Source organism: Anguilla anguilla, chromosome 13 (genome assembly GCF_013347855.1).
Source record: "Anguilla anguilla isolate fAngAng1 chromosome 13, fAngAng1.pri, whole genome shotgun sequence".
Lineage (NCBI taxonomy): Eukaryota > Metazoa > Chordata > Actinopteri > Anguilliformes > Anguillidae > Anguilla > Anguilla anguilla.
Genome location: NC_049213.1, coordinates 23,820,619 through 23,842,348, shown reverse-complemented (window position 1 = coordinate 23,842,348; position 21,730 = coordinate 23,820,619). Strand labels below are relative to the sequence as shown.

The 21,730-nt window shown below is 38.9% G+C and overlaps 2 protein-coding genes across 4 annotated transcripts in view; both read left to right on the top strand.

Annotated features, from left to right (window-relative positions):
* The first annotated feature begins 10,617 nt into the window (after positions 1-10,617).
* Positions 10,618-16,719, top strand: tamm41 (TAM41 mitochondrial translocator assembly and maintenance homolog). The gene is made up of 8 exons (XM_035388530.1): positions 10,618-11,458; positions 11,809-11,991; positions 12,078-12,170; positions 12,700-12,850; positions 13,486-13,631; positions 14,303-14,468; positions 15,191-15,253; positions 16,571-16,719. Exons 1-8 carry the CDS (start codon positions 11,321-11,323, stop codon positions 16,645-16,647), a joined length of 1,017 nt encoding a protein of 338 aa, XP_035244421.1. The 5' UTR covers positions 10,618-11,320; the 3' UTR covers positions 16,648-16,719.
* A 1,091-nt stretch (positions 16,720-17,810) lies between these two features.
* The window catches only part of vgll4b (vestigial-like family member 4b), a 40,918-nt gene continuing 36,998 nt past the window's right edge, over positions 17,811-21,730 (top strand). The window contains exons 1-2 of one of the 3 annotated variants that reach the window (XM_035388533.1): positions 17,811-18,030; positions 19,098-19,174. In XM_035388533.1, coding sequence (XP_035244424.1) covers positions 19,111-19,174 — 64 coding nt within the window. In that variant the 5' untranslated portion in view covers positions 17,811-18,030; positions 19,098-19,110. Of the gene's footprint in view, positions 18,034-19,097; positions 19,175-21,730 lie in introns of all 3 variants that reach the window. The other 2 variants (XM_035388532.1, XM_035388535.1) reach the window with 2 other exon arrangements.

The window sequence follows — 21,730 nt, the reverse complement described above, 5'->3', positions numbered from 1 at the left end:
TCTTGTCCTGTCATTTCTGTTTCTACCAGCCATCCCTCTGCAGCACATTTTGGCTTCATGGGAGAGGGAGAAACAGAGTTCAATAATTCAAAATGCAGCTTGGCTTCCCCTGTTTGCTGCCTCTGTCTTATTTATGATGCACTCCACAGAGCTCGTCTCTGGGTGTGAAGAAAAGTACCCTTCAGCTACATGTGCTGAGGAGAACCTGAATTAATTGACTAAATCTTCCATGGGTGAGGATTCTTTTCAGCACATTCACCACATAGATGCTCTTTGACCCTCATATTCTACAGTTAAGGAGCACCAGCATACTATTATTCCTGATTGCATTATAGCATTTGGATTTTTATAGAATTTAAATATGCAGAATGTAACTCTCGGACACAGGTTCCATGAAGAAGTTCCGAACTGAGAACACCTGAAAGCAGCAGCAGATTCAGAGAGAGCAGTACTCTACTGAACTTTCTGAGAACACCTGAAAGCAGCAGCAGAGTCAGAGAGAGCAGTACTCTACTGAACTTTCTGTACAGCACCGGAACCATCCATCTGGCAACAACAAGCAAAGCCTGACTCCAAATTCCATTTGGTCCAGCTTGCCTTTCATTTTGAGTCATTATTATTTTATGATTGAGTTTGAGATGTCGTTACTGGCAATGCTAGATGCAGGTTGTGCCATAACTGCTGCTCCACTATATCTGATCTTTCTTTGTTTATTTCAGCACAGAGATCACTGAATATAGATCCCTCTAGAATTCATCATCTATCACTCCACACCACCTCCCTGTAGAAACCTCATATTGTTTTAATGCTGTTGTCTCTGTTGGAAGTCGTTTAAGTTTGGCAACATTGTGGGCTCAAGGTGCAAGTCAGCAAGGTGGTAATTAGGCTGGCGGATAGAGAGTATCAGCACAGGCGGGGAGGAGCCACAGCTGCATCCATGCTGACATGCTAAGCTCTTCCTGTCCTAAATTTTTCATGACATTAAAAATAGCAAGCCAGCCTGACACCCCTGCGAATGCACCGTGAAGGTCGAATAGGTCAGGAATTTTCACCGTTCTATTAAAGGCACACGTGTTTAGCGAGCATAGCAGACACAATCAGCAACTTAAATGCATTTTAATGAACCAGACACTTGACAGAACAGTCCTCCTACATGTTAATCAGCCATTTCTAACATCATGAAAGTCAGTCAATTATAAATAATTATGCACCTTTCCTGTATAATTATATGGCATTGCATTTGAAATCAGTATAGGTGAAATAGATGTTGTTTTCACTCTAGGTGGTGTGCCATCTGTTGCCATAGTTGGCCCTCTTTTTGCTATAATTCATTTTGTGTTATGTATTTAAAAAGTGCCCAGTGATGTCTGTACAGTACTCTGTGTAGAGGGGGAAGCACACAGTAATAACTTTTTTTGTAAGAGTTCTATATCAGGTTCGTTGTGTTTGATTGCTTGATGAAGAGTTAATGCTGTATAAAAGCAGAGGTGGGACATAGAATATAAACAGATTGGGCACATTTCCCCTATTTGTACATTAGGTGTCTGAATGCACCGTTCTTCTCTGCGTCCCACAATTGTCCAGTTCAGCTTGATCACCTTTTAAAGGTGCGTGTGTGCGTGCGTGCGTGCGTGCATGATCATGCGCGCGCGTGTGTGTTTCATTTCAAATAGTGTTTCCAAAAGGAAATGGATCAAATTGATGTGTTCTGAAAACAAGCATTCCCACCAAGACAAAAATTGCTTTTAAAACATGAATGTGTTCCTTCTTGTGGATTTGTGCTCAATATGCTCTTTCTTCCTGACAAAAATTCTTGATACATTAGTTCTTTTCCCAGATAAATGGCATAGAAAACATTCAAAGGACTCATTTGTTTAGATGCTCAGGCATCTTTATTTGCCTAGATCATCAGATGTCTTTTTTTAAACCTAGATGCTGCTGCAATGATTGCAGTAGTTTCCTTTTTACATTTGAAGATGGATTTTTACACTTCAAGATGTGTTTTCATTTAAACACACTTAATGAAAACCTATTTTCCTGTCACAGCTGAACCAGCATAACCAAAGTAAATGCTACATCTGGCCACTTTGGTTTGAATGGAAAACGGCTTGGATGAGATGCATTGACTGTTTAGAAAACTGCTGAGGAGGAAAGCTGGTGAGTGGGATAGAAGTGGCTGCGGGCCATGGAACAAAGATAATGGCCACTATTGCGCAATCATTAGGAACTGAAAACAGAAGAAGAAAACTAAAAAAAACTTTTTAAAAAATCATGTTTTCCTTTAAAAATATTTTGGTTTCATTTGAACTTGAAATTAAAATTTGAAAATGTTTTTATTTAACGGTGCACTGAGAAGCCACATTCTCTCCATAACAAATAAAATTTTGGAATATGACAGAATCTCACTCAAAGGTATTATTTGAAAAGCCAAAGGTTTCAAAGGTAAGGCACACAGAGCAGTAATTTAATGTGATTTACATTTTTCCTGCTCTTCAAATGTCATAAACCCTGGCCTTGTTTTAAAATGGAAAAATAACTTCTGATACGATGGACTCTTGAAGGACTCCTGATATTTATAGGAGGCACTTAGCTTTATTACATCTGCCAAAATGACTGCCCCTATAAAGCTAGGCTAAGAAATCTAAATGTGACTAAGGGTCAGCATCAGCCTGAAACGTAAGCAATTTTTTTTTAAATTCAATATTTAGAATCATGTGCAATCGTCAGCAAACAATGATAAAGATACTGTCATAATTATTTAAATATGGTGGTGCTGTATGATACATACAGAATAATATTCAATGTAAAATCAATTCTACATAATACTTCAGGGTATATTTGCGCACTGTTGTTGATTTAATGCTAGACATCATGCTGTATAGTATAGTATAGTATACAGTAATGAAAAAACTTCATCAGGGGTCAACACTGGTGGTGGATGACCACAGATTCCCCTGGTTTTAGGTGATTCCCTTAATTATTTAATGGATACAGTTGAAGTGATGAAGAACAATGAAAAGGACCCCGTGGTTTCCATTGATGATATGTGGGGATATATGCAGTTACACAGAATGCCGTGGTAGTTGCATGAGTGATTGAGAAAATATGAAAAGTTGACAATATAATTTTTTAAAATATAAACTTAAATGTATAACAATACAGAAGTTCTGTATCATCCATCATTCTGATGAAACAAACTCTTTGAATTCTGTGTTACTGTAATTAGTATCTTGATATTGTTACTGTAAATTGGGGTGGGTCTCATATATTTTGCACTGCTTAATCGGAGCAACAAGAAGTCAAAACCTCCTTTTGCAAGAGGGCATAACTGCCCTTACTCTATTTCTTTTGAATTTTGGTAAACACAATAGCTATTTGGATAATTTCAGTATTACATTAACATCACACTCAAATGGCCCACTGCATTACACTTTCAGAATGTGGCATCATTTTACTAAGTATAAATGATGCCACATTCTGAAAGTGAATGTGACTTCAAAAGGTTGTGTGACATAAATTTACCTCACATTGTATTGATAATGAGCATGGCACAGCATGAGTACATCAGATGTAAGTTTATCACCTTCTATACCTGTGTGCAATTGCTTTGGCAATGTATGTTTTTGTCATATGTACATAATATGGCCTCTAGACAATATAATTAAGAATATCTTAATGCGCATATCAAAGAGATGCCAGTGTATGGACTTATTTTTATGTATGGACAAGTTCTGAAGATGGTACAAAAATCATTTTAAAAATGAGCACGTGTTGTGACCCAAACAATTGCCAATGGTTGTGTAGTGATTGAACTGTTATCCCATTATGAAGCTTTTCGCAAGATCTGAAGGTTATGTGACAACCAAGATACAACAAGCCCACAGAAACACATGACCTACAAAGTAAGGTGTTGTCACATAATGCACCTATATTGTTCTTTCCATGGTTCCTTTGTGCTTTCAAGGACCACAGGCAACAAGCAGCATCAAACCAAGCAACTTCACAATATCTTTTACTTGCTGGATCCACAACCAAACTAATGAGCAAATATGTCTCCTGTGGCCCACACCTACAGACACAATTGTCTTCCTCACTTGCTAAGCCTGGAAGCCTAATAATGCCTAATAATGTAAATGCTGATTTCCCTGAATTTCCTCACTATAATTTACACCAAGACTAAAATTATGTCAGTTCTTCATCAATGCACTTATCCTCAGATCAAACCAGGATAATGAGAAGTAACAGTGTTCAATTGCTCAAGGATTTCCAAACGTTTCCTAAATGCACCCAACTTGCCAGCATACAGTAGTGCACTAGTGGCTAGCCATAGGTCCAGCTGTAGGCCGGTCAGTAGGTTTCAAATCAGCACTACAGTGGTCTGCTGGGCAACAGTCGAGCCAAGGCAGTGGAGATGAGGAAAAGCTGTTAAGAGAAGACAAAATAGTTGTTGAACGGTCCGGCTGCATGTGGACCACTGTAGCACTGATTTTCACAAAACTGGCATGCTAGCAGCTGTGGTCCAACAGGTGCTTGGTTTCTGGGTCTAGTATATGCTGTGACATTTGAATTTACCCATAAAATACTGCCCTCTTGTTTACATAATCAGCCGTAGTCAATAGGGTTCGCAACGCTCCATCTACATGGAAAATGTAGCCTAGTGGACAGTGACTGAATTTGAATCATACTGTCTGAGCATTTCAGCTGCAGCAGGAGTTCAGACATTATGTCTCCAGTAGTAACAGTCATTAATTTAGTGTAATGAAACAAAGCTAATAAATTACCTTCACCATAGAGTAATCTCAGTTCAATTTCAGTGTTAACTGAAACATGAAACTCCTCTGTAGCCTTAGTTTTATACAATTGTTTTACAAGTCTTATACACACAGAAAAAGAATGTTGCAGTAAAACACAATTCATCATATTTGACACAGTGACTGACTGTCTAAATTAAAACCAGTGTTATATTTTCAAACTTACTAAATCTACTGAACAATCCACATTTGTTGTTTTTCTCAACTTTAGCAAGGACCATTAAATGGAAAGGGATGTTTCTAGTGCACATGAACAGAGTGGCTCCTCTGAGTCTTCAGTCCAGTACAGCTTATGAATTTATATTTTCTCACTAAAAAAGCAAATGCATGCCAGGTGTAAACAATTATGATTTGATAAACCCACACCTCAGTAGCTTGCTACATCCATTCATGATTCATTGGAACCACTTCATGGAAGCCTCTGGAAATGGCATAATGATTCCAGTAAAATTCCTTGAGCATTCTGTAACATACAGTATTACTGCTGCCTAATGAGAGATAAAGGAAAACATCGCAAGTAGAGAGGCCTAGAATAGGATGCAGTTCACTACAAGGTGGTGGAATAAGGAACAGCGCGGAATGTTCTGAAACATTATGGCTTGTGTAAATTGAGTTATGGAAAAAGGTTGTAGCAAAGGAATGAGATCTTTAAAAATTTAATCCTTCAAGACTGCTTTTTGCGTTTTTATTTGTCTGTGCTGTCAAAAGATATGGGAACAGGAGCACTGACTATTCAGAGTGAGACTACACTGTATTAGATGTCATTGCTCAAACTTGTGCAAAGTTTGAGTAAAAATGTATTTATCATTTATTTGAGGTAAGCTTGTTGGCTGGTAAACGTCTGTTCAGAATGTTTTCAGCAGTCACTTAAGTACAGATTGACATCCACAAAAGGGAAAATACACATAAATAAAGCATCTAAGCTAAAGCATCAAGAACTTCTCTCTCTCTGTGCAAGTGGACAATACTACCCTAAGAAGGGTGACTGATGCTAACTGAGGTAAATAAACTAATGCAGGCACTATTTAGTGTGATATGTCAGCATAACTGGAATATCTCATACCTACTGGAAACTGATGAATAAACAGTACAATTTAACAGAATGAAAATTTGATGATGCACTAAAAATGGATTTCCAAATATATCCACAGTAAATTTACAATATACTGCCAGTTCTGTTTGCATTTAATCTCTAATGAATTGAAATGCATCACCAGCACATTGCTGAATTAATTTCCATTGCAAATGGATTACCAGTACAGTTGTAAGCCATTCACAGTTGTGTATGAATGTTTTATGAATGCGTCAAATGCATAAAATGGGTGAAAATCTCTTGTACCCCCCCCCCTTTTTTTTGTACACAACATGAACAAATGTTTGACTGCTAGTCTTCAATTCAATGCAACATGGCAGTGTTCTGTATGAAATGTTTTGTTTGCTTATTATGGAAAAGATTTAATTAATGGTAACTGCTGTTCATTTCCCACCTTCCTTTCATGTTTGAACATATTGTGAGTAACCAACAGCGACTGCATCACCATGGCAACAGCAGCCGGAGTGCTGAGACTCTCACCGGCATTGTGATTTAATAAAAGAGCATAGGAGCAGATCTTCGATGGAGCAGCTAAAGCGGAGATGTGCCGACGTGCTCGCTATCTCGGTAGAACACTGGAACGTGTTTCATTCTTCCAGCGGCAGCTCTTGTCAGCTTCCGTAAATTTCCTTCCCGCTGCTGTCAATTTACAAGCAGAAGCATCAGGGACCACGTGATTAAGACTGAAATGATCCTTTCCCTTTGGTCATTTCAGGGCTGTAATGGAAGCTGCATTTGGGAATAAAGCGCTAGGAGGGTAGTAGGCTCTGTATTCTAGTCCTAAGGCGTATGGGAGTCTTGTCGTATTATTATAAGAATGTGACATGGGTAGAATTTAAAAAAGGTCTGGTGCGTAAAGGTTGGTGTTTTCTGCAATTACCATCCTACATGGAACTTCTAGGTAATTTGCATGCATTTATGCAATATGAATCCAGGGAATAAAACTGACACAGGGGGTGCATCCAATAATATTATTAGATGTGTACACTATTGGATCTGAATCTGACTAGTCCACCGAGTGCCAAAGTAACACAGCCCATGTAATCAATGTTCAAGTCACATGTTTCATGGCTGTTTCTCCATTCTCTTAAACCACCATTTTATGATGTTCTGCTCCATTTCTTCAGCCACTTTAATCTCTGATCAATCAACCCTACATGTAGCACATTTCACTGCTTAGAAATCCCCTGTGGATTATGCTGAGAAGGCTGAATTATTCATGATCCTCCACATGAATAACTGACTTTATCAATATTAATGTGTGAAAATTGCAATTATAAATGTTTTTTTAAATATTTCTCTGCCTTATACAATTTGCCACGCAGACAATGTTAAATTCTTGTTTTATCACTAAATTTTCATATCTTTTCTTAAGGGAATGATTGGTTCAAGTCATCTTGTATTTTAAGTTGCCATGCCATTATATAGGTTTGTAATGTGACATCATGGGGAAAGATCATAGCTGTCTTGTTATACTGCTCAATTAATCAATCAAGTTCAGTAAACCATGAAAAGTGCCAGTTTTTCAGGTCTGTATAGAAATGTGGCATGCCCTGCCAAGCTTTAACATGGTGGATGGCATAATATCACTTCATTTTACTGATTATTTTACCTGCTTTGGGACTACAAATTAAACGTAGGCTTTCAACTAAATCTAGCACTAAATCTAACATTACGTATCTTTTTGCCAAACACTATCATTTTACAGGCACATATATGAGTTTGCTTCCATATATACTTGTGGATAATGTGTTCATGTAATTTAAAAATGTAAAAAATGAGAAGACATAACAAATCCAGTGAGCTGACATAAATGATGCCTTTCTCTTTCAAAGACAAGCTGTTGAGAAAGGAGCACTTCCCAAACACAAAGATGTGGATGAACATCAAAGCGTTCTATTTCCCTCTACATATTTGCTTCAGCGACAAATACAGACATCACTGCTGAAGAATTTTACAGTTACAGATTAGAATTTAGCCCAGAGATTGTTCCTCATTTTACATAGGTACCTTGAGTGTTGAATCTCTGAATTGCAAGCCAGTCTTGTCCAGATTTATACATGTGTTTTACAGTCTATATTTGTCAGCATTTCCTTCTGTGTGCTGAAAAAGGAGAGGACAGAGTAGCCTTTAGGCCATTACCCCTGACTGCACAGTGTTTCCCTACCTTACTCTGTCACATATGCCTGCGCTACTTCCATCAGGGAGAAACAGTACAATCCTTGCTAGGCATATATCATAAATACACCAGCATAAGCTGTGATGTAATCAGTGCAGCTCATACACCTCTGCATCACATATCTATGTCTGAACTAACAAGGATTTTGTTGGCTATGCTTTCTTTAGGGAAGGCCCTGGCAGAGTAGAATTAATTATTTAGGATTGTAAATTGAATAGGGAAAATAGAACAGCATCTACCTAGTTTTAGAATCAATCATTGCAGTAATATGCTCCTAGAGAAGGGTGCTATTTGTTTTCTGCTTTATTTTTTCCTCGAAAGATGAAATGTATTATAGAAGCCAATGACTGAAAATGCATCAGCAAATTACAAAAGCACAAGGATAATCTGCTTTTTAATATCCTATTTGATTATGCAAATGTGTTTTGTTCGCTGTGGAACCTCATGTTTACTTTTATGTGGCCATCGTTTGAGTGGCTCAGAACAACAGTCAACAAGCAACAGGGCTGTAAAATTTGGGTAGAAAATTACATAGAAAAACATAGAGAGAGAGGTGAGATTTGGAGCGAGAGAGAGAGAGAGAGAGAGTCCATTTGTGTGGGTGTGTGGGCACATGGCATTGGATAAATGATACAGACAGTTTGCTCATCTGTCAAGAATAGCAGCATCCTCTTGTGGTTCTGGCATTTAAAAAAAATTCAGTTCCCTGAGGTGGCTTTTCCCAAATACAGCTTTTCTATGGAACAAAGGTGTATTCTATAACAGTGGTTCCAGACTGTTACAGAATACACCTATCCATGAAGGAGTCCTGTCTTCCTTAGTAAGATGTAAATACATTTTTTGTTTAAGAATATTTTGTTAAACAATACATTTCCTTATATTATGTATCACGTTTCATACATTCAGGTCAGACAAACTTTGCCTGGTTTAACAATCGATTGCAAACAATGGTAATATTGCTATAATGTGAAATACATTTATATGTTGCTTCTTAGCTTCATGTCTCATATAGATCCATAATATAATGGAATCACAATTGCTAATATTGGGTAACATTGTCAACAAATTTACTGAAGTAAGAAGTCTTCAGTAATAGCGTGATCATTTTTGGGGCCTTCAGATAAAAAGGTGTGGAATGACTGTTCTGTTGTTTATATATCTGTCTATCTATATAACTTGCGTGCAGTGATGCTGTCTATGGATATCTCTTGTTGGTGATACCATGAATTTCCTCCTTGGGGATTAATAAAGTTTATCCATCTCTTTTGTTATCATATGTAGGTAAAACGACAGCATGGACATGCTCCAGCAGCCCTACTATGGAACAGTATCTCCTGTCCCAGCTCCAAACTTCCAAGTGCTGCAGTTTCCTGCTCCTCCTCCCAGGCCAGCTATAGCCAGCATTACTACTTCCTAGTCACATTTGTTTTAAATTTCTGAAGAATTATATGGTGCAGCCGATTGCAGCATTCTGCAAAGCCCTCCATTTGAAATACTGTCTTGGATTAACTTACTTTATTTTACGCCTGGCTGAGCCTGGATTCTTTATTCTTTTTCCAGTGCGATAAAAGAGGTATGTCGCGAAGTCCGAATTGCACCCAGACCACCCAGCATGTGGCAGAATCATTATCCAAGAAGAACTCAGGGTGGTGTGAAATGTCTTTTGTGGAGCACCCAGAAGCAATTAAAGTTACAGAATGCACTGATATATTCAGACTCTGGCAGAAATATTTGTCTCTGTGGGTATTATGGCTACCAAGAAGCCGGTACAACAGGGCAATAGCCATGGAGTCCCAAAAAGGATAAATTGGAAACAAAAGGTAGCCTATTGCACAAGTCAAATAGGCTATAAATGTGCATGTAATCTGCAAAATGTTTCATGGGCCGAAAAATCAAGATTCCGTTTAAAATGAAACCATGAAGACATTCGGATGTTATGAAGATGCATTATACATTTATGCCTGATAATTGTGTAAATTAGGGAATGTAAGTAGCATCTAATAACGGAGAATACTTTGGAAAAGATACGGAAATTCACGTTTATTACAGTACACAAAGTAGGTATTAAAATGGGGATCTGGGGTTCTGAAGACGTCCGAGAGCAGAAACAGGATTAGGCTAGAGACTGCATTAACAGACAACGAAAAAGAATAAAATAATTGATTATGAGGAACGCGCATAAGTGGAAAATGTTGGAACAAATAAGTGTAATTGTAATGGAAAGCTAAAGCAGGAGTGGGTGCTTTAAGAAAGAAAGTCATATCACTGTTCTCTATAAGTGCCGAATTTCACACTGCCTGGAAGCAGTAGTTATGATCATACTACAATAGACCAAGGCAACTGCTTTTCTGAAAAAAAAGAGAGATCAATTGACTGTAATACATGCGTTGTTCCATAGGCTATAATTAACGCGTGTTTGCGAGACGGCAACATCGGCAAGCAACTGGTCCGCGACCACAAGCTGACGGTCTGTAATATCAGCGATTTAAACGATGTTACAATATTAGGCTACTGCAAGCTTTCCGCCTGTCGTTGATAATTCGTACAAGGCTTGCCTTGTATATTTGCACAATCGAGTGACGTTTGCAACTGTTCAATTTATCATAGCGTTACGCGCATTTGCAGTCTATGGTAATGCGTGCAACTAGGCAGTACGATCACTATAAAACAGAAGCAAAAGCAATTCACCATCTCGTGTAAATGATGGGGATACCATTTTCTTCTACTCTATCAGTAGCATACACAACATAGCCTGCATTGTAATGTAATTGTTCAGTTTTGGATTATCCCCCGGGTCGCTAGATGGCGTAGATTTATAATCAAAGACTAGTTTTTTCGCTCTTGAACTACTGAAATATGATGGTCACCTCACGTCTACAAGATACTAGTAGGGAAATGGAGTACAATGTCAACCCCAGTTGATATTTTTCTATCTTCAACAGTTGAATGACCTTTGTTTCTTGTGCGCACCAAAATGTTGCGACTATAGCATTAAACGACTTTTAATTTTTTCTATACATCTGTTCCTAACTAGGTTACGTTGCAGTATGGCGATCTGAGAACAGCGTTAAATTTGAGTATTTCATGCTAACACGCTAACCTGAGCGTCCAGGCTTAGCTACAGTTATTATGTGGAACATGCAACCATGCACGTGTCTTCAAGTGTTATTTCCAGTCCTGTAGTAAACTAGGCTACCTATTTAATTGTTTACGGTTGTGGCTGGATGCAGTGTTGCCATGTCGCTCCCAGCCCTACAGAACACAAGTGTCTTTTACCGAAGAATTGTTTCACAGTTTCCTCAGGACATAAGCCTCGCGTTTGCTTATGGATCCGGTGTTTTTAAACAATCTGGAACTACCCAAGGACAAATGGGGGTAAGAAAGCGCTTACTAGCTTGCGAGCTAACTACTAACTCGCTTGAAATTCCTAATATTGAATAAAATAAACGAGTAAACTTCAAGTGATATAAACCAAGTCATCCATCTGTTGGGCGACTAAATTAACAGTCCACGAGTCTTAAGACTACCACCTGGGTACAACACAGCTGTAGTTAGGGTACGTTTTTCGCGTTGGTTAAAGGGCAAGTTAACATTAGTGTTAATGTGACCTCATTCCTACTTTCATAGCTATGTTGTATTTTTACGTTTTTGTCTGAAAATGGTGGTGGTGAAGCTGCTTTAAAAGAAAGAACATAACAGTGCGTGCAATATTTTTTTTATTTCAGAAAAACATGCTGGACTTCGTGTTTGCTGTGGATGACCCAGTCACTTGGCACACAATGAATCTGTTGCAAAATCGGAAACATTACTCTTTCCTTAAATACCTTGGGCCAAAACAGATTAGCAGTATTCAGAATGATCACGGAGCTGGGATTTACTACAACACTTTAGTTCCAAGCAATGGAAAGGTAAAATACATATGCAGTTGAATTGTTTGTGCAGTGTCCATGAAGAATTACGCAAGAACTCAAACTTTTTTTCTGTCACATCACAGATGATTAAGTATGGTGTCATTAGCACAGATTCCCTGATTGACGACTTACTGCACTGGAAGACCTTGTATGTGGCTGGCAGACTTCAAAAACCGGTAAATGCATATAGCCTATTATAGGGGTACAGCGCCCACCTTTTGTCCTGTCTTTACAATACAGTAGTTTTGCACCACAGACAATACATCATGCTTTCCCAAGTTGATCATGGCTGCCTGAGTCTATTCATATAACAAGGACATTTCCTGCACTATTTGGGAAGTAGAAATGTTGATGCAATTACAGAAAAATACCAAATGAGGGCACTGTTTGTTTTTTTATTTCATTTTGGATGGCATTACAGCTGATGCCCTTTCACATGCCACTGATTATTTCTGCTTTTTACAAAAGTATGGCTGATATACAATACAAACTATAATGGGTAAAAGTTGTTTGGATTCTTCATAACTTGACAACTTGAGCTAGTTTAGATGTAAAATTGCAGCATAGCATTACAATTGTTCACTTTTCATTTCCTTTCCATGTTTTCAGTTCTTTCATTTGTAAAGACTGTTTATGTTGTTGAGATTTTATTAATCAAACAATAGAAGGTAAACTGGTAAAATTGCAGTTGCGCTTTTGCTCTAGGTCAAGATCCTGCTTCAGAGTGAGGATGGAAAGCTTCGTGCCGCCCTTGTGGGCAACCTGAAAAGTGCGGTTACGGCTTCCTTCCTCATGCTTCCAGAGAGCTGCTCGGAGGAAGACCTTTTCGTCCAGATTGCAGGACTCTCCTACTCTGGTGACACATCCCTGTAGTTATTCCTGATTAGCCGTTCTGTTAGATGGTGTCTGTACTGCCATATGGTGTTTATCAAATACTGTATAGGACTAATGAGGGCTGGCTTTTGGTTGTTGTTCTGAAATTGGTGTTTATTTTGTGACTTATATTCCAGATATTTTAAGGTATAACATGCTTTGGCTTTAGCTACCTTACCTCACCACCTTTCGCAACTATTCGAAGGCTACAGTGTTTAGTACCATTACACTATTAGCTACTGTTAGCTACATGGCTAGCTCTCCAAATTGGCCCAACACATATAAGCGTAGCTATGATTACTTATGGTGATAAAATACTACATTTCATCATAAATAGAGTGTGTTGGCAGAGGACCATGTCAGAAGCCTATTAGCTGTTTGCTGTGGTTCACATGACATGGATTAACTGGCATTCAAGGGATACCATGCCCCTCCTTTCTAAACCACACCCCACGCCAAAACAAGGCCAAAAGTCAGTTGTAACAAATATTTTTACCTTTCCTTTTCATTTATGTTTTTTGTTTCAAATTTTTTTGTGATTCAGCAACCATGGTATGATACAGGTCTGAACAGTTACTGTGAGTGTGATTGTGAAATAGCCTCCTGTCTTGGTTCCAGGTGATTTCAGGATGGTAATCGGTGAAGACAAATCTAAAGTTTTAAACATTGTCAAGGAAAACTTGCAACACTTCCGGATCCTGTACAGCCACATCCTACAGGAATGCCCACAGGTGGTGTACAAGCCACAGCAGGGGAAGCTGGAGGTGAGGCTTGCAGTTCAAGGCAGTGTGCGTTTCCTCTTACGCCTTTCTCAAGCTGGTGGGAGAGAGAAAGGCGTGTCTGGCATTTAATGAACATGTACCAGATGGGAGAGCATAAAGATTGAGCACCTGGTCTGCTGCGCTGGTTTTACCGTGTCAGGAGGGAACTGAAGTAGCTGTAATTGCAGTGTCAGTCTGCTCCTCCTCACCTTGATGGTGAACCTGTAGCTGTGATGGGATGGGTGTAGCTAACTGGCTGTGTTTTACAAGCTGTGACAAAGGGGCAGCTGGGAGGGAGGCTCAGGGTCAGATTTCACATCGTTGTGCTCCTGATCCACCCCACCCCTTTCCTTGCCGAAGAGGGGTCATCTGACTTGAGTAACTCGGCTGCACATTTATCTTATCCTGCCATTAAATTATCTTTGAATCATCAGGTTCATCCTTTCATGGAAGCTGCACTTGCGAGGGGAAGCAGCTCTCCTTCCTGTCCATGCTTTATGTGTTTACGTGAGTTCATAGATTCAGTTGCAAGTGCAAGTTTCATTTAGTTTGTAGGGAAGCTTACATTAGTCGAGGTCCCTGTGCGTGCTGTTCTTTGACGACCGCAGAGAGAATCTTGTACGGTAACCCGCGGCCGCTCGCTCCTCAGGAAACGCTTGTGCTCTCGGTTCCAGGTGGACAAAAGCCCCGAGGGGCAGTTCACCCAGCTGATGGCCCTGCCGCGGACGCTGCAGCAGCGGATCACCCGCCTGGTGGACCCGCCGGGGAAGAACCGGGATGTGGAGGAGATCCTGCTGCAGGTGGCCCAGGACCCTGACTGTGGGCTGGTGGTGCAGCAAGGTGAGACGCACCGCCTGCATGTCCAGGCCCTGCAGCCTAGGGCTGTGCACGGGTTTACTGTGCACATGTCTGAGCAAGGCCTTCAAGTGTGAGCGCTTCATAAATGCTTCGTGTGGAAACGGCGATCATTCAAGCTCTGAATTTAAAGAATTATCGTGTAGCTGCTGACATTTCTGCAATTATTACAAGTGCTGAATTGCAGTTGATCTGCTGATTTTTTTTCAGTGTGTATCTCCTTTCAATTATAATTAGTTTATAGACTGAGATGTTTAGACTTGATGTAGACGCACTTGTATAGTCAGTACATACTTGACTTGCTAGGACAAAATCCTGTCACACAAGAAACCGCACCCAGCATGTTGAGGAAATGACAGACGCTAGAGAGATTTATGAAAACACTTGGACTACTGTGAGGAGTTGTGAAAACACTTAGAGTACAGTACAGGAGTGTGAAAAATACTTGATTTTTTTCATATTTTGCTTACTCGACACGTGTACATTGCATAGGGGCCCGTCTTGTTATTCTAAGGTGCTCCCTCATTTGGACTACCTCTGGATCGCATTGTTGACATGACATTACCACACCACTGTACACAATAGAAAAATGAGAAGCTGTCCTACCTGCTATAACAGTGGAGAGAACCACAGTTTATTATAGTGGCAGAAATGGCTTTGACAGCTTTTCAGTGCTTTCATGTTTGTATTTATTTTTTTCTCCTTAGGAATATCATCAATAGTGAAATCTTCGAGCATATCACAGAGTGCCAAAGGCATTGTCACTGCTGGTAAGACGTGTGCACTGTGAATCTGTGTAAATGAATGTTTCTAGTGTAAGGTTTTATTTTTAATGTACATATAATAGTACATAAAATAACTGCATTATAAACTCATTAGATGCGTTACACGTACACTTGCTCGTCTGAGAATGTTATTAGCAAGGTATAGCACTATTGGTAATATTGCTCTGGCGGATGCATTACATTTCATTACATTACAGGCATTTAGCAGACGCTCTTATCCAGAGCGACTTACACAACTTTTTTACATAGCACTTTACATTGTATCCATTTATACAGCTGGATATATATACTGAAGCAATGCAGGTTAAGTACCTTGCTCAAGGGTACAACGGCAGTGTCCTTACTCGGGAATCGAACCTGCGACCTTTCGGTTACAAGCGCAGTTCCTTACCCACTGTGCCACACTCCGTCCCCATTTGTTGCACATTTGTTGTGTTAGAACAAATTCACACCAAAAAACTAGCACCAGGTGCTGGGTCACAGGAACATGTAAAATAGGTTAAAAAAAAAGTCTTGCACCCTCTCTTGATGCTCCAAAAAATAATAAAAAATAAAATCAAAAATAAATTGTATTTATTGAACCATAAGAAAGGTTAACGTTTCGACCACATCGGTCCTCATGAGAACATGGGTTCCTTTTCAAACAGGTCCGTTTAAAACTCACTCCCTCCGTCTCCCATAGGTGCGTGAGGTGTGCTCCTCCCACGTAAACTTCAAGGGTGGTGCAGAAACCATATGACATAATGTTGTACACTTCATGGTACATGATAACATGGAGTCATTTCCTGTCTGAAAGAGGGTGTGTTGGGACATGCCTGTTGATACCTATTCAGTCATGTACAGAATTTGTTACATGCATTACCATTAAGTGTACAACATTGACATATAGTTTTTGCACCACCCTTGAAGTTTACATGGGAGGAGCACACCTCACTCACCTATGGGAGACAGGTCAATTTAAAACTCACACCGTTTGAAAAGGAACCCATGTTCTCACGAAGACCGATGCGGTCGAAACGTTAACCATTCTCATGGCTCAATAAATACAATGATCTGTTGTTTTTGGAGCATTAGGCAAGTGTGCGGGTCTTTTCTTGTCCTATTTTATATGTATTTATGTTCCATTGCATTCCAAGTCACTCTGGATAAGTGTTAAAATGTATGTGATGTAATGAAATGTTTTTTGGTTTTAAGTATTTACAGGATTATTTACTGCTCCTTTTAGCTATGTTAGGAAAGGCTACGATGGCAAAAACCTATTGGGTAATATGTGAAATTAATTTTATTTTTTGCTTCCTTCAGGGCTGATGAAAACATTCTCATACAGTACGAAAAAGGTGTGGAAAATGTGGAAAGGCTGGAGAAGGAAGTCACCATGATGCTTGAGCCACTATGTCTGCTTTAACAAACTGCTGTATAAATTAGCAATTAAATTCCCTCTTTTCACCCTATGTGTGTGTTCATGCATATCTGTGTAAAGATGTAGATCACTTTGATCTGGAGGACATTTTCCCTGAGATTATTTTATTGTTCATTGCATTTCCAAAACTTTTCCTAGGATTAAAAAAAAAAAAAAATGGATTGCATATATAGAGTGGGGGGAAAAAAATATGTTGCTCCAAAAATATGAGTCATGTTCTTGTACTTTCCAATCCTCCTGAGAGAATTTTCTCTTCCGTAAGAGGAAAAAAAACCCTAAATCTAGGAAGTGCCTGAAATCATTCAAATGCACACAGAACATTTTAGGCTTCATTCCATTTTTATTTCATATTTTGGAATCCATTAGGCCTGTTTTAACCCATGTAAATTTCATTTAGGTCCTGTTCGTTATGTATATATATAATCATATTGTTGCTGTCAACAGGATGCATATCTGAATAGAATAATATATGAAGTGAAACACAAGATTCAATTTTAGTGTATGCAGTTGCAAGTGACACCTGAAATGGTGCCCTCGGAATGACATGGCACATGACCCACATTTAAGACAATATATGTGCAGAAGAAATTAGGTGTTGATAGGGGATGATCATGATAATCCATACATTTCTGTTATCGTACTCCACTGATACGAGCTGGGAATTTTGGCTTCATTTAAAAGCATAATGGCATATGCTGCTTACTGTAATACTCGTTTTGATGTGCAATGTGCAGAAAATCTTTGAAGATCAATCCAAAAGTTAAAAGTATGGAGCTCATTGTGGTTGGATTTAGTCATTACAAACGAATTTTTGATTTGTATTTCGTAGGCTATTTTAATGTTGACGCACTGCCCCGTCTGAGTAAACCACGATTCTTGTGTAATATATTTACCTGCAAATGACTGTGCATCCATTGAAAGATATGCGTTCTTGGATTAAGACTTACATGGGACGAAGAAAACGCAGCGGCTACTTCGAGACATTACTGAACCATGCTTCTCGCTTAACTACAGGGAATATAGCTTCCTTATTTTCTAGTACCTGCAAAGGATGTGATGTCAGTTGCGCATTAACATAATGCATGCTGATCTCATTTCGTAGCCTAAACCAATGAGAATTCTTCACTTTCACCACCTGCTAGGAAGAGAATTCCATCATTCCTCACATTCTTCCTTTCCTGCTTGTTCACTGCGCGTTCCCAAGTCAGTAAAAGCGCCTAGCCATAGTTTATACTCCGGGATACAGTCTGTGAATTTCTTCGTGGTTCGAGATTTCTCTGGACTTTCTCCCCAATCCTGAAGTCATCGGCGAAATAACAAGAAACCACAGTGGCGCTACAAGGTGGTATGTAGCTAGTTAGCCAATTTAGCTGCTGTCCCGATTGCAACAGGCTTGCATAGAAAGACGGAACAAACTGCAGCTATCAATGCAATGTAGGTTTGCAGAGTACTATGCAAACAAACAGTTAAAGCGGAGATCGTTAGACTCAGCGTAAAGGTTACTACTGTTACCAAACTTACTCAATAAAAGATAGTTTGTAAATGTAAAGCAACATTTTCTACAACTTTTCTAGGGGTTCATGGCGATGGTTGGCAGTAATTATCTGTTTACTGATCCACGAGTGTAGTGAAGTTTATAGCAGCCTTTGTACATAAAATTACGCAAATAGTTGTGAAATTGTATGTTGTTGCTAGCATGGTAGATTGTAATTATAGTCAAAACACGCAACGCTTATCATTTTGTTTTGTTATGTGGTATCCTTGAATGGTGTTAAAAACAGTAAGAAAAAATTCAAAGTTACAGTTGACGACACTTGCCTGAAACGGCAGTTAACGAGTATGTCGGAGTTGTCAAGGGAGATCATTTGTCGCCAAGACGTATCCTGTTAGTTAACCTTAGTTATCTAGGTTATTTGTTAGTTGTGCCCAAGTTTTTAGCCTATATGGGTAGTCATTTTGTGTTGTTACATTCTCGTTTCATTTGGAACACGTGAAAATATCTAGTACTGATTAAAAGTCGTTTGCCTTCAGAATGTAGTAGGATTGGTATCTCTGGAATGTTGAGTGTGGGAAGCGAAACGACGCGAAACTGCTCTGTATTCTTTCAAGCTTTAGCCTACTTCATTCAGTGATTCTGAAACATTTTCTGACTACAGCTCCCTCATTTTGTCTTAAAACATTTGATTAGATTTCGTATTAAATAATGTGTACAACATTTATATTAACTTTTTTTAACGTCAGTTGCATTGCATACGCTCGAGTAACTGAATTGAATGTTACGTCTGTAGATCAGCAAATGGTTGCTAGCTATGCTTCACTTTTAAATAATAGAGAACGCTTTATCTAACTGAACCATAACCCACCTCTCACTGGCAGCACTTTGTAAAGTGTCGTTTTACTTACTCACAGGGTCCTTCCAAGAATGGAAACACCTTTGGATGTTCTATCAAGAGCAGCATCTTTAGTACATGCAGATGATGAGAAACGTAAGTTAAAGTGTCAGAGGTCAGACCCATGGCCATTTTAAGTTTCTCTCTCTCTCTCGCTCTCCTTGTCTGTCTGTATGTATGTCTCGTTTATGTGCGCGCTATGTGCCTCTGTGGGTGGAAATTCTAACATAGCTATTTGTAAGAGTAACAGTAATGCTTAGGCAAGTAAAGTGTCTGCAGTGAAATTTGGCTGTAAAGTGAACACATGACTGTTTAAGGTTAGATTGCTGGAGAACTGTGCTGATATAGACGCTTACTTTCTCAGCTGATGATCGGGGTGGTTTAGTGACCACACCTTCAGTTTAATTGCCTTTAGTAATATCCCCAGTGCAAGAACATAATGGTTTATACACTGTAGCATATTCCAGAATTACTGGCTTCTTGTTTAACCAGAACCTCAAGCATGTTTTGGCGTAGTGTCTCATTATGGGCCATACACAGTCTTATAATTGAGCAATATGGCTCCCTGTGCTTTGCTAGTGATTATAAAGTGTAAAGTGTTATTTCAATAACAAAAATGCCAAGTTGCCCACACAAACCATTGTCTATAAGTCATTAATTAAAACGAGAAAAATCTAGGTCTGCCACTGCCACTACATGTTTAAACAGTCTGCATCCAGTGCTTTGGGTGTATGAAAAGCACATCATGAATAAAATGTATAATAATAATAACTTATTTGGCTTTGCTTTACTGACCCACAAACATACCGTACATTAATGGGGCAAACATATGTCTGGATAGATTCGTAATGATTCAATATTATTGGTATTATTGGTATTAAATGTCTTTAAATATGAATATAATTTGCTACTATGGAAATTGTCCCATGGGGATAATAAAGTATTAAATGTATTTATCTATTTACAGTATCTATTTTACAATTAATACTTATTTTAAGTTGCAAATATACAAAAACATGTACTTTTTATAAAATTAACTTGACAGCCAAGTATGAAAATATCATTTCTGGAGTGAAATGATATTTTCACTCCAGAAATGTCACTTTAACAAAATTGATGAACTTGTAGTCATGGAAACCATATGGGTCCCCCTTTATGACTCTTCCTAAATGCATGTGTTGAACATTATGATATAATTTGAATTTCAATACTGCATAAGGAAATAAAGTCATAAACACTTAGCTACTTAAATGGGCACAAATGGTCAAATTGACTGCCATATGCTTGATTATTTTGATCACTGCGTGTACCATTATTGCAGAATGACTCCAATAGTACCCGGCTGTAGCCCCGCAGAACAAGCCCTTGGCTGGGCGAAGCCTGCAATAGCTGTCTGAGGTTCTAGGGCCTACCTTGTAGTCATGTAGCGGTTTGAGTTATGAATAGGGTTGGGTACCGAAACCCGGTAGCACTGTGGCACTGGTTCTCATAAGACCGGTACTTACCTACTGGACCGAATCGCAAGACAGACTTCAGTGTTTCGTTTTGGTGCCATCTTCTCTAACGTTACACTCGCTTTGCTGACTTAGTCAATGACAGCAGGTACCATTAGTAAGCTAGCTAACATTAAACTCTGTCAAAATGCCAAAATCGAAACTGTATAAAATGTGGCTGTATTTCCCCCAAAATTATTCAAACAGTGTAATGGTGACCGCAAAGTTCTTTAAGACGTGCTCTGTTGGCTGAAATAGCGTCACGTGCAGTTCCTTGTATGACCATTTTGCCTGTGTATCCGAGTATCCTGAAATTGGATACTTTGATCAGATGCTGTTATTGGCAGAAGATGTAGCTAAATGTCCAATGGGAAGAATTATTGATGCGGGACTGGAGCATTTGTAATGATGAAATTGGCAGGAAACAGAAGGAGAAAAATGGAAAATGACACAAGGTTGGGGCTTTATTGTGTGGAAGTGTGAAGTTCTAAGAAGTGAGAATTCTTGTCTGTTACATCCACATCTTGCAAAATTCCTATCTGCAGAAAGGTTGTGCTAAGATTAGGTAATAGATCAATCTTCAATTTAGCCTGATTGAGATGACAGTCACAGGGATAAATAATTACCATATGAATTTGCAAAAAAACTTCTGCTAATTTCTTTAATTTTAATTACATTGGCTCCAGAAAGGACCTGTGTTCTGCTGCTTTTTTATAGGCCTAATTGCAGTGAAAATTGTAATGGTATAGCTTCTGATAGCAGGGTTCGTCTTTTTGCCAGACTGTTGTAAGATATTGTAAAGTAATGACTTTTCAAGTTAGGGAAATGTCTGAATGAAGTGGGTTTGTTTTGAGCATAAGGTATGTAGGAATCTGTGTTGGAAATAAATCATAATGCAAGGTAAATGAGTTATAGCCTACATCTTACTGTATTATGTCACAGGTTTTTTCCCCAAAAAGAGTTAACCCAGAGGACCGTATTTTGAAAATGTGTATTTTTCGGAATTACATGTTTGGACTAAACCTGCATTTATAAATGAGGCCATAAACTTGGCACTGCTTGGCAGTGTGCATTCAGATAGGCCCTTTTCCTCCAATATGTTTTCTGATAGCAGTTGAGTTATTCCAGAAACCTTTTAAAAGATTCTGTCTTCTGATAC